Here is a 13,451-nt window from a genome sequence, read left to right on the forward strand (position 1 = left end):
GAATGCAAAAGGGCCTCAATCCAGCATCTCTTGAGGCCTGGAGCTGCCGCTTCAGTCTTACTGTGACTTGCCCAGGGAGCCTGGTGTGTCGTAAGCAGATTAGGGAGTCTTGTATTGGAAAAGACCTGGACACGGCTCCCTCCCTGTGGGCGGTATGGTCATCTGGGGTGACTTGTCCTGTTGCTGGTGAGGTCACCCAGCCAGAGCCCCAGTGGCTCTCTCCAGATGTCTGCCTGGCCTGGCCTGGCTCAGCTCCATCCCTGCCCCAGGCTTACAGTGTCTTTGTGTTTTGGGTTGGTCAGATCTCGCCAAGACAAGGAGATGGACTCGGCTGAATCCTTTAGGCAGCTGCATCATCCCTGATGGGGCCCATTTGGAGGTTAGAGTGGAGGGATATGGCACTTACGGAGACTCCAGCTTATGGGGGGTCTGGGAGTGACTAGGCCAGTGAGGGCAGGAAAAGGGGCCTCCCATCGGGTCCCCACATGGACAGCAGCATTCAGACTGCAGGCCAGCATCCACCTAGGGTTTCAGAGCCTCCTTCTACAACCCCCGGAGCTACTGGCTGCCGTCCTGGCTGCCGCTGCTGCTTGTAGTTCCCTTCACAGGAGGGCTCAAGGATGCGGGATGGGGAGAGGAACAGGGACCAGCAGCTTCTCTGCCCAATAGTCCAGATATTATTTTGGGTCCGCAGTGGTTGGTGGTGGCTCGCAGGTAGTAGGCAAACAGCGATGGATGAATGGGTGCAAGGATGGAAGGAGTAGTCAGTGCATGAATTGTGAACCTCTGCTCCAACCAGAAGATCAAAGGTGGTGTCTGCACATGAGCTGGTGGGACTTACTTTTAAAATAAGGTCGATGGTGTCAGCCATCAAAGGGGTGGTGGCAGCAGCACAAAGGGAAAGTTTTCCGGGACCTTTTGCTGCTGTTTATTCCTGGAGAGCTGAAGGGAACATCAGGTGGGAATCTGTCTTGTGCTGTCACAATGTCCATTTTGCTGTTGGCCTATCTGTCCTTGCATCCTTCAGGCCAGGTGCTGTATTTGAGAGGGCGAACTGGCCATGGCTTCGGCCCTCAGGGAGAAAAGGTGTCAAGGTTAGGATCTGAGCTGTCTGAGGAATGGATAAAGTGCTGATTTCCTAGAAAAAAGCTGGATGGAATGTGTGTGTTGCAGGACGTAGGTCACGTTCTCAAAAAGACTTGAGGCAGATTTGTGTGCAGGAGTTTCAGTAGGGTGTGTGCTCCTGGGAGCAACCCGTCGGGAAGGAAGGAAGCAGCATTGCAATGCGGCCACCAAAGAGGCCTTGGCAACACCATGGGGAGCTCTGAGCTGGGAGGGGCCTTCAGAATTGTTTGATTTGAGACAAGGGAATTGGTGGGCCGTTGATCCCCTCTCTCCCCAGTCATTCGATGTGCACCCTGCACCCCTACCCTAGGCATAGCCGTGGGCACGGCAGCTCTCTTTGGCTAAGGGCAGTTCCCTGAGAGGGACTCAGCTATGAGCCTCTGCAGCTAGAGAGATTTGGGTGGTGCACTACAGCACCCACTCTAGAGAGTCTGGGGAAGAACTCTTTGCAGGGAAGAAGAGCAATCTTGGTAGGCTGCATGGTGGAAGAGACATTTTCGTTGAGACTTGATGAGTGAACAAGGTTGTGACATCCAGGGATGGGGAGCAGGAGGCGGCGGGTGTGAGTGAACAATACGGGAAAGGCGTATTTAGAGATCGGCGAGGCAAGTTAACTGGGCCCGAAGTGAAGCCAGTGGGATGTCAGTCTGGATGCAGTCAGGGTTGGGATCCTGGAGCACTTTGCCAGGAGGGCAGTGGACTTCGGGATTGATTCAGTGTGCCATGTTGGAAAGGAGCTAGCCAGGGGTTCTCGCTGTGGAGCGACCTCCGGCGAAAGCTGGGCTTCAGGGTGAGTGATCCACTAGCTGTGAGTGGGCGGATTTCAAAAGGCAGGGAGACTCGCTCTGCAGTGACATGGAGAAGAGGAGAGGAACGTGATGGAGGGGCATCTCCAGGCCCTGGGAACCAGTTAGATATGAGGGATGGGACACAGGGTGGAGCTGGTGATGGTGAGTGAGCCCTGTCCCTGGGTGTCTAGGGGCCAAGCAACCCAGGAGACCCAGGAGGAGAGGGTGGAGAAGGGAGCCCAGTCTTGACTCTGTGGATGTGAAGGCAACAGTGCGGCCTCCAGGCAGGGCCAATTCAACGGGCAGGAGAGAAGAGAAGCCTCCCTAGGAAGGAGCCTGAGGCTGGATGGTGCATCTGCCTCCTGGGGATGCCCACCTCACTGCTTTTACTCATCTAAGCTCCACCGGGCTTATCTCTCTGTTTTATTTAGTGCTGAGAAAGCACATACCGTGTGCCCGATGTTATCCTAAGTGCTTTGTACAGGTGAACCCAATTAGTGCTCTTTCCCAGCCTACTTAGGTACCGTTTTCATCCCCATTTTATAGTTGAGAAAAACAAAATATAGAGTTCAGGTGATTCCAGAGGTCACTCAGCTTGTGAATGGCTTATGTCTTGGGCCCCAAGCAGGGCAGTGGTCTCTGAAGTAAGTTCTCCGAGGCTTCCTGCCCTTGCCAGCCAGTGCACGCCTTGGGGAAGCTCCTAAGCCTGCTGGCAGCCTCTCTCCTTGTCACTCCTAAAAGACCCTACTACTCTCTTGTTTATGTTCACACCCTCGCTGCTTTCCAGATCACCCTCAATTCTGTTTTCTCTCTCTCCCTTAAGACATGAAGGGACCATATTACCCCTGTTATGCCTGCCCCTGGAGTCCAGGTTCACCCTTCCTGAAACCCAAACCACGGGCCTTAAGACCATCAATCACAGCTAGAGAGCGCGGGAGTACTGGAGCCGACGAGACCAAGTAGCCGAACCTCTTTATTTTGGATGAAGCATCAGAGGACCAGAGGGGTGGTGCGATTTGCCTAGGGCTGCACGGTAGTTTAGGAGCAAAGTTGAGTCAAGAACCCAGTTTTGTTTTTATTGTTTCAAACAATTGAATTTTCAGTAATGGAATTTTTAACTAATGTTATATCCTCATGTCGGACTAACTTTAAAAATGGCTTAGCGCTAAAGGCATGTATGTGGGCCTTTGGTATTAATACAGTATCTCCCTTGGGTGGATACCTTATTGAAATCATTTTACGTAGGAGGAAACTGAGGCACGGAGAATAAGTAGCTTGGCCAAGGATAGTGGTGGTGAGAGGCAGAGCTGGATTCAAACCCAGGCAGTCTGGCTCTAGAATCACCGCACTAAACAGAGCCTAACCACTTTGCTATACAGCCCCCTTCAATGATTTTGAAAAGATTTTAAAATTTATTTTTATGTATTTATTTTTGAGATGGAGTCTCACTCTGTCACCCAGGCTGAAGTGCAGTGGCATGGTCTCAGCTCACTGCAACCTCCACCTCCTGGGTCCAAGCGATTCTCGTGCTTCAGCCTTCTGAGTAGCTGAGATTACAGGCACGCACCATCACGCCCAGCTAATTTTTGTGATTTTTAGTGGAGATCGGGTTTCACCATGTTGGGCAGGGTGGTCTCGAACCCCTGACCTCAAGTGATCCACCCACCTCGGCCTCCCAAATTGCTGGGATTACAGACGTGAGCCACCGCGCCTGGCCTGTTTTTATTTTTTGAGACAGGTGTCTTGCTCTGTCACCCAGGCTGGAGTGTGGTGGCACCATCATGGCTCACTGCAGCCTCGACTTCCTGGGCTCCAGTAATCCTCCCAGCTCAGCCTCCCGAGTAGCTGGGACCACAGGCATGTGCTACCACACCTGGCTAATTTTTGTATTTTTGGTAGAGATGGGGTTTCACCATGTTGCCCAGGCTGGTCTTAAACTCCTGAGTTTAAGCAATTCACCCACCTCAGCCTCCCAAAGTATTGTGATTACAGGCGTGAGCCACTGCGCCTAGACAGATTTTGGAAAGATATTCACAACAATTGATACATAAAAAGAATCTACAGTTTGATTTTGTCTTATTTTAAAGAGGAACATATGCTTAGAAAACAAATCAACATATGGATACCAAAATGTTGATGGTGATGACCTCTGAATGGTGGGATGATGGGTGATATTTATTTTTGTGTATTTTCTTGCATTATCAAATTGTAATGAGCAAGTATTATTTTTATCACTAGATAACTTCATAAGAAGCCTCTGCTCACGGCAGTGAAATGGGTAAAGTAGTGTTTGGGGGACAACACTGTAGCTGCAGTATTAGTTTTCTCTTTTTCTCTTTCTTTTCTTTCTTTCTTTTTCTTCTTCTTTTTTTTTTTTTTTTTTTTTTTTTGAGGTAGAGTGTCATTCTGTCTCCCAGGCTGGAGTGCAGTGGCATGGTCTCAGCTCACTGCAACCTCTGCCTCCCAGGTTCAAGGGTTCTCCTGCCTCAGCCTCCTGAGTAGCTGGAACCACAGGCACGTGCCACCACGCCTGGCTAATTTTTGTATTTTTAGTAGAGGTAAGGTTTCACCATGTTGGCCAGGCTGGTCTCGAACTCCTGACCTCCAGTGATCTGCCCACCTAGGCCTCCCAAAGTGCTGGGATTACAGGTGTGAGCCACTGTGCCCAGCCAGTTTTATTTCTGATTAGAGCCTGTAGCAGGGCATTGGAAGAGGGAGAGGTGACCAGGCAAATTCAGCAGTTACAGCTCAAATGAGACAGAACTGCGAAATCAGGAAGAAACTTGAAGTCACCCCAGGTGGCAGAGGGCCCCTGTCTCTTTACAGGCCCCTGCACCTCTGTGCTTTGGAGTGTCAGGTAATGGTGGACATTCGGGGAGAAATACCTAGTTGGCAACTTCAGGGTTCCAGGAGAAGAGTCTAGAGTCCCGAGACAAAGTGGGGGTGAATGAAGAGGCAGGTTGGGGCAGAGGATGTTTCAGAGGATCTTGACATCTCAACAGGAAGTCCATCTCCTTCTGGCCCCAGCCTCATCGAGAAGGGCCCCCAGCAAAAAGAAGCTCTGTGGTCATGGGATGGTGGTAGGGGGCAGGGGGCAGGAAGGGAGATGGATGGATATGGGAGCAGAAAGCAGGGTCCTGTCTGGCCAGGGTTGGGGAGGAGGGCGATTGGCTGTTTCTATTTTTCTCCAGCTCTGAGCATCTCCTTCTGCTCTGTGAAACTCAGGTTCTGCCCTGTGACATTCTCTAAGTAATTTTCTTTGTTCTTCTTTCACCAGAGACCACCTGGGAACGTCCCAGCAGTTCTCCTGGGATTCCAGCCAGCCCTGGCTCTCACAGGAGCTCTCTGCCTCCAACAGGTAATGTCTGCTATCTGCTTTGGGGCAACTGGGAGGGCCCTGACACCACATTCAGTGGAGAGGCTGAGACTATGGGTCCTGGGTCTTAAACCTGGCTGAGGTAGCAAACCCATGGAGGGGTCGGGCCTGGTGGTGGGGGGGCCCCTTAGGTCTGCTGCCAGACAGGTTGGTGTCTCCCTGGCAGTGCCAGCAGCAGCTCTGGTGGCCTCCTGCACACTCCTCCTCGGGTGCTTAGCGGGAGGAGATGACTGGGGGAGGTGAGATGTCAGAGCTCTTTCCTGTCTGTCAGGGGCAGGAAGACTTGAAATGTGGACAGAACTGTTCTATGTGGCTCTTGTGGACATCACAGAGAAGAAGCTAAAAGGAGGCAGATGTTTATAAGGCAGCTTTCAAATAAAACACCTGAAACAGTGTGAGGGAGACCTTTTGAAGGTGTGAGTTCCCCATCTGCAAAGGTAATCAAGCAGAGGCAGTTGAGATGGACATTCTTTTTTGTTCGTTTGTTTTTATTTTGAAACAGGGTCTCATTCTGTCACCCAGGCTGGAGTGCAGTGGTGCAGTCTCGGCTCACTGCAACCTCTCCCTCCTGGGTTCAAGCGTTTCTTGTTCCTCAGCCTCCCGAATAGCTGCGATTACAGGTGCACACCACCAAGCATGGCTAATTTTTGTATTTTTAGTAGAGATGGGGTTTCGCCATGTTGGCCAGGGTGGTCTTGAGCTCCTAGCCTCAAGTGACCCACCCGTTTTGGCCTCTCGAAGTGCTGGGATTAGAGGTGTGAGCCGCTGCGCCCGGCTGAAATGGACATTCCTGTAATAGGTGGAAGGTCTGTCCAGGGGCCTCTTGGGAGACAACTAGGTCAGAGATTCTGGAAGGCAGGTTATGGGACCCATCAGCAGGGAGAACGACATCTGCTTTCATGTAGCTTTTAAAAATGTCACCTCCTCCAAGAAGCCTTCCCTGACCACTCAATTTAGAGCCCTCACCCAGTCACTTTAGATCTCAGCCGCATGCTGTTTTAATGTCCCCAGCATCCTGTTCCTAGTTGATCTTCACTCTCCCATGCTAGACTGTAAACTCCCTGTGGGTGGGGACTTTGTTTCTTTTGTGGTGTCTTCAGTCCCCAGAGCCTGGCTTCCGCGTTGAGCTAATTCACCTGTGTCTCCACCATCCTATGGTGTGTGAAGCACACTTGTTGTTTTTCGACTTCAAGAGTCAATCTGGCAGCAACGCATGAAAATCAAAGTTGTGGTTGGGGCTGGGAATTTAATCTTTCAATGCCTTGAGCATGACATCCTCAGCTTCTGTGGAAGGGAGGTGAGAGCCTGCGTAAAGTTCTCGGAAGACAAAGTAATCCCTGGTCTAAATAGTTTACCTGAAGCAGCACAGGGAACCACAGGAAGGACCAAAGGTAATCACAGGACTCTGGAATACTGGATAGGAAGAGGGAGGCAGGACACAATACGAGTGACCAGATCCTCACCTTTCAGAGCAGGGAGTCTTTGGATATTGTCTGGCATTGAGACCTGAAGACAGGAAAGTGCACATTCAAAGCGTATTGCTTAGGCATATGACAGGTGCCAGCAGAGGAGCTCAAAACTGGAAATGATGGGAAAATATTACCTCTAGAAAATCAGCCGAGGCGTGGGAGAGGTGATAGGAAGGTGGGTGTTTTCTATCAAAAATTACTTTAGGTTTTCAAAAGCATTTTATTTATATTTATATTATTACTTAAATTTTTAAAAAATTAAGAAAGGAACCCCCTGTGGGGGAGGGACATGGGGCAGCTGTGACGGATTTCCTAGGGAGATGGGGAGTGCTGCTGTCTCAGACCAAGTCCCCAGAAATGGGCCCTTTCATGCTGTAGCTGCCGCATGACAGCAGGCAGTTCTGAGCCCACTGGCTTCTCTTTCACTCTTCTTGTTTGTGTGTGTGTGTGTGTGTGTGTGTGTTTTAACAATCAAAATGCCAGTGTGAATGACGCAAGGTGTGTCCTTTTTCCTGGCTGACTCCATGCCAGCCAGACACTAAAAAGGAAACCCAGCTGTCTTTTCCAGCCAGAGTGGTCGGTGAAGGAGGACAGGACAGGGAGGCCAGCAGAGGGAGGCTTGGACGTGTAGAGACGGCAGGTGTGACTCACAGCCTGCCCCGTTGGTGGGGCTGGTCGAGACTTGCCCTTTGAGTGATGGTGTCACTTCTCCAAAGCCTGCTCTCCTGGCACCCTCCAGAGGCAGCATCTTGTCCTCTCTGCTGTTGATGGGGGCTGTCCTGCAGAAGGGGGGCTCATAGGAGCTGCCTCCGGTCCCTGGCTTAGAGGCCTGGGTTTAACAGGCTCCCTTCTTTACCCTACAAGCATTTCAAGAGCCTCTCTCTGTTCAGCACTGCACTGTGTGCTAGGCCCCTAAAGGGGGCTAAGAAAGGTAGAGAGATGGGTGGAGAAGGTCAGATATAGAGATGAGAATTGCCAGCATGGCCAAGGCTAGACTGAGTGTGTTGACAACTCCTGTCCCTCTCTGCCCCCACCCCAGGGTGCTGGGGTAGTATTTCGTAAGGTGGAATCCTTGGGATGCCAGATCTATCTGTGCTCCATGAAGGAGGATGAAGAAGGACAGGCACATTAGCATTCTAAAGACTGCAGGAAGGCCTGAAATGAAGAAACCTATTTAACTCAGTTCTTTTGTGCTTTGTTTGTTTGCAACATACCACATATGTGTTAAGCTTTCCTCCCTCTATTGGGTGATTTTGCCTACCAGGGGACATTCGGCAAGGTCTGGTGATATTTTTGATTGCCAGCACCAGGGGGAGGCGCTACAGGCATTTAGTGGGTAGAAGCCAGGGATGCTGCTGAACATCCCACAATGCACAGGCAAGCCTTCACAACAAAGAATCACCCGGCCCTAAATGTTTCCTAGTGCCGAGGTGGAGAAGCTCAGTTCTAGAGTGACCCAGAGCATCAGTTCAGCACAGCTCAAGGGTTCCCAGACCATGGCCCATTGAAGCAAGAAGCAGCAGCTCCCTACGTCAGCATGAAGAGTCCTGTGTCATTGATTCTAAGACATATATTTTCCCCTGACATATTAATATCTTGTAAGTCAGATGCATCTTACAATCAATAGTATATACTAGTTTATTAGAGACATGGTCTTGCTGTGTTACTCAGGCTGGAATACAGAGTCATGATCATAGCTCACTGCAGCCTCCTCCTCCAGGCCGCAAGTAGTCCTCCTGCCTCAGCCTCCCAAGTAGCTGGAGCTACAGGCATGTGTTGCCACATCCAGCTAACTTTCTTATTTTTTATTTTATTTTTTTTTGTAGAAACTGTTTCACCATATTGTTCAGACTGGTTTTGAACTCCTGGGCTCAAGTGATCCTCCCAAAATCACCCAAATTACAGACATGAGCTACTTCTGGCCTCAATCACTGGCATCCTAGATTTGTGAAATTACAATTTGTTAAACTGGGGCCTTGGGGCATGTTTCTCCTTGCCAGGCCTCACTTTCCCCATTCATAAACTTGAGGGCCTGGAGAGAGATCAAACGAGGCCCTGCCCATCCATGCATGCTTTTGGATTATTTCGTTTGTTTGAGCTGGAGTCTTGCTCTGTTGCCCAGGCTGGAGTGCAGTGGTGTGATCATGGCTCACTGCAGGCTTGACCTCCTGGGCTCAAGTGATCCCCCCACCTCAGCCTCCCGATTAGCTGGGACTATAGGCACGTGCCACCTTGCCCAGCTAATTTTTAAAGGATTTTTCAAAGAGACAAGGTCTCACTATATTGCCCAGGCTGGTTTCAAACTCCTAGACTCAAGTGATCCTCCAGCCTCAGCCTCCCAAAGTGCTGGGGTTACAGGCATGAGCCACCATGCCCAGCCAGTTTTACTTTTGTGTTGTAGCTTTGTTAACTTCTAGAGAGAGTTTGAAGGGCCACACACAGAGCTGGTTCATTCTTATTAGTGCAGGTTTGTTGGATACTGGTAAGCAGAGGCAGCCAGGTTGCCAGCTGGGAAGAGAGTTCTAGAAACATGCCCAGAGTCCTCACCCCCACCCCCACCCCCACCCCCCATACAAACTAGACTGCAGTCTTTGAATGTTGGGTGCTACTTAGAATCAGCCCTAGGCTGGGGACTTTGCCTGCATTCCATCCTTTAATATCACCAGAGTTATGGAAGCTGTGTTTATTCAGTAGCTTTACTAGAGGTGTTTAATGCCAGGCTTTCTGGGTGAGACCCGCATGAGTAAGAAGTAAAGTTTAAACCAAAACAGAACACCTAAGACACCATTCAGTAACTGCTGCAAATATGAAAAATCCTCTTTGGGCTGGGCTTAACGTGCAGTGTGGAAATACCAATTTGTAGAGAGAAATAATAACAGGCAAAGGGAAAGAAAATGAGTGAAAAGGGAGATGCTGGGAGTTTCATGTACGAGTCACTGCGTAGAATGAAGACAGTACAGGGCAGTGTTGTCTAGTAGAACGCTCTGTGGCAGTATAAGCATTCTTTCTCTGTGCCTTCCAATATGGTAGCCACTAGCCACATGTCACTATGGAGTACTTGAATGTGGCTGGTATGCCCAAGGAGCTGAAATTTTCATTTAATGTAGTAACTTTTTAAAATTTGGGGAACAATTTTTAATTTACAGAAAAGCTATAAAGACAGTAAGTTCCTGTGCCTTCTTGACTCAGTTCCCCCGGTTGACATCTTACAGAACCACAGTACATTTGTCAAAACCATGAAATTGACATCGTGCATTACGAGTAACTGAATGTTAGACTTTATTCAGATGTCGTGAGTTTTTCCATTCATGTCCTTTTTCTGTTCTTGGATCCAGTCCTGGAAATCATATTGCATTTAGATTTTATTTTAATTTGATTTGTTTAAATTCAAATAGGCATCTGTGGCTTTTGTGTCAACAGTGCAAATGCGGAAAGTGAATTCCTTTCTGAGCCTCTGGGCCTGGGATGTGCATTCAACTTACATGTTTTTCTTAACGATAAAAGAATTCTATTATTTATTGAGGTTGTCCTGGTGGGTGGTTGCGGGAGTGTTTCAGGAAACATGGGTTCAGGATCTGGCTTTGCTCAGCCTTGGGGCTTCAGCCCACTGAGGGATCATCCTTAGGCCTCCAGTAGCCTCAGGGAACCTAGATTAAAGGGGAGAGAGCGAGTGCCTTTGCAGAGGCTGAAGGGCAAGGAGGACCTTCCTTTGAGCCTGAGGAGCCGGCCAGGGGTATGGTTAGGGAGGCAGCTGTGCTTCCTCTGAGCAGGGGCTCTCTGGGGAGGAGGCTCCGGAACCCGGAGCCTCACCCTCGCCCACACCTTCTTCTCCAGATCAGGAAGCCTGGAACAGCTCTCTTCTCCCCTGCAGGAGCGAAGGAAGACCCTCGCTTCTTGCGGAATTAGCCAGTCTCAGGTTCAAAGCAGCTTCCCCAGCACTCTGACTTAGACCTCACCACTGACTCCAGGGAAGGCCATGACACCCTCTGTTGGAAGAAGTGCATGTTCCCCTAGAAGCAGTGTTGTTGCTGGCCGAGGCTCCTGGGACCTTACAAAGGCCCGTTTAACCTCTGATGTCGTGGAAAGCAGCCACGGGTGTTTAACTGTTCACAACCATGTGGGAAAATCTTTTATCAGTTCTGTCTTTGGGAACGCAGTTCACACCTTAGACAACCAGGAGAGACAGTGAGGACCAGGTGGCCAGAGAGAAATTTCTGGAACAGAAAGGTATTTATGTAAAACTGCTCCCCTAAATGGGCCGTGGTAGACAGTGGATCCTCCTGAGAAAGGTGAGCATGGTGACCAAGGAACCTGCGAGGCCTTCCAGAGTGTGGTGGGAGGAAGGAAGCCGTAATTGTGCCCTATGTCATCAGACCGGATAAGCACGGAACTGCCCCACTTCAAACCTTGCATTCTATGGCCATGACTGTGTGTCCCAAAGTGGATTTCACGGTAGCCTTGCTGTATTTCCCTCAACGGGTTCTGCACCTGTGTGCGTGGAAGGATGTTACATGCTGTTCCCTTGTTTGAGATTTCATCGCATGTCAGCATGTTCTAAAAGGCCTACTGTAAATAAACTCAATCTGAATAATGGGGTATTTGTCCTAAATTCTTTGGACTATAACACTGACCCTTTACTGTCACTGCATAACACTTACAATACACATCTGGCAGAATTGCTATCCTGTTTAACACACCTGGGGAAATATTAGGCTGTACTATGTTTAATATGTGATAGATGGGGAAGGAGAATGGCTGGAAGGAAAAAGGGGGGGTGAGAAAGAAGGAGGGAAGGAGGATGGGTAGAAGGAAGGGAGGAAGGAAAAAAGGAAGCAGGAGGGGAAAGGAGGGAAGAAGAGAGGGGAAGAGGAAAAGAGGGAAGCGAGGATTTCAAGAACCAGGGCTTCAGCACTCCCGGGTTCCTTAACTTTGTTTTTTTTTTGTTTGTTTGTTTTGGAGACAGAGTTTCGCACTTGTTGCCCAGGCTGGAGTGCAATGCCACGATCTCGGCTCACTGCAACCTCCACCTCCTGGGTTCAAGCAATTCTCCTGCCTCAGCCTCCCAAGTAGCTGGATTACAGGCATGCGCCACCACCCCTGGCTAACTTTTTGTATTTTAGTAGAGACGGGGTTTCACCATGTTAGTCAGGCTGGTCACGAACTCCTGACCTCAAGTGATCTGCCCTCCTCTCAGCCTCCCAAAGTGCTGGGATTTCAGGCGTGAGCCACCGCGCCCGGTCACCAGGTTTCCTAACTTTGAGGAATGAAATTACTACGTTTATTTCAGAGAGAGGAGAAATTAGGCCAGACCTACAGGAGATACAATAAGAGAGTGTTCATGGCTGATTTTCTTATGTTCTGTTGGGTTCCTCAGGGAACAGGAACCTGGAGAGTAGGGCTCCGAGGATGCGACTTTTTCCATCAGGGATCGGTACTGAGACATGGAGCCAAGCTGCGGGTGGGGGTGCGCCCTGGGTGGCAGAGCTGCTGGTGCTTCTTTGTTGCTTGGCCTTTCTCTATAACTTTTCATATTTTCCTTCCTTCTCTGTTTCTGTTGACTTCTCCCTACCCAGACCTCCCTCTCCTCTTTTCTACCCAAATGTCTGTCCCCTCCTCTCATTAGACACCTCCTGAGCCCTCTCAAGTTGCTTAACTGCCTATAAGGGAAATGAAGTATATGGGTGCCTGTGTGTATTATTTATATTTGAAGCTGCTAAGGTTACTAACTAGATGGAGCTTTTAGTTCCCTTTTTAAAAATCTTAAAAACAGCTGAGTGTGACATTTGCCTTTTTTTTTCCTCGTATCTCCAGACTGAATTATGTTCCCTTTATGAGTGATCCTTGACCAATTTCATTTTTCCTCCCCCAGAGGTTGGAGGCCCCAGAAGCACCCACTTCTTGCCTCATTTGTTTTGTGGCTGACCCTGGGTGAGCTGGGAGCCCCGAGGACAGGGAATGGCAATGAGGAATGCCGTGGGTGAGGGTTGCCGGGATCTCATGGGCTATAACTGTCTAGATCTCCACTGAGACATGTTCTGAATGTGCCTGGGAGACTTCAAGTGATAACGCAGCTGGACAGGGTGTCCAAGGGGAGCTGCTACGTGGGGAGAAAGGGTCGAATGGAAAACTATGTTTTCTTTCCTCGTAATTGTTTTGACATGAGCAGTAATTAGCCATCAGCTGACAGACCAGAACTGAAGTGAGAACAAGGGATTGGATTAGGGGCAAAATGTCTCCGCTTTAGACAGTTCCTGGCGGCTGCAAGTGTGGGGAAAGACTGGGGCAGAGGAGAGGCAGGACCTGGGCATGCATTTGGAGGGTCTGGGGAGGGAGGGAGTCAGGGTCTCCTCAGGAGCTGGGACAACCTTGGTTCATGGGGACTCAGCATCATCAAAGATAGAGATTTATTACCTGCTCAGATAAAAACTTGTGCATTTCATTTTCGACAGCAGACTAAACATGGTTCCTTTGTGTATTGTTTGATTTTAAGGTCAAAGTCATGTTGACTTTGTAAAATAGACCTGGAAGCCTGCTACATGTTTCTATGCATGGGTATTTCTTTCTTGTATGAATGAATTTGCCCATCAAACCATCTGGTTCCAGTGCCTTTTTGGGGGAGGTCATTTTTCAAAGGTTTGACTTCGTTTTGGCATCTCTTGAAACCCTTTTGATAATTTGAATCTCATGGGAGGT

General features: G+C 49.5%; 1 protein-coding gene across 10 annotated transcripts in view; it reads left to right on the top strand.

Moving 5' to 3' along the window:
* Nucleotides 1–13,451, top strand: part of GAS7 (growth arrest specific 7) — a 287,263-nt gene that overhangs the window by 210,762 nt on the left and 63,050 nt on the right. For all 10 annotated transcript variants that reach the window (XM_055256001.2, XM_055256002.2, XM_055256007.2 and 7 more), the window contains exon 3: nucleotides 5,191–5,271. In XM_055256001.2, the coding sequence (XP_055111976.1) occupies nucleotides 5,191–5,271 (81 nt within the window). The remainder of the gene's footprint in view (nucleotides 1–5,190; nucleotides 5,272–13,451) is intronic.

The sequence above is a fragment of the Symphalangus syndactylus genome, chromosome 20, assembly GCF_028878055.3.
Source record: "Symphalangus syndactylus isolate Jambi chromosome 20, NHGRI_mSymSyn1-v2.1_pri, whole genome shotgun sequence".
NCBI lineage: Eukaryota > Metazoa > Chordata > Mammalia > Primates > Hylobatidae > Symphalangus > Symphalangus syndactylus.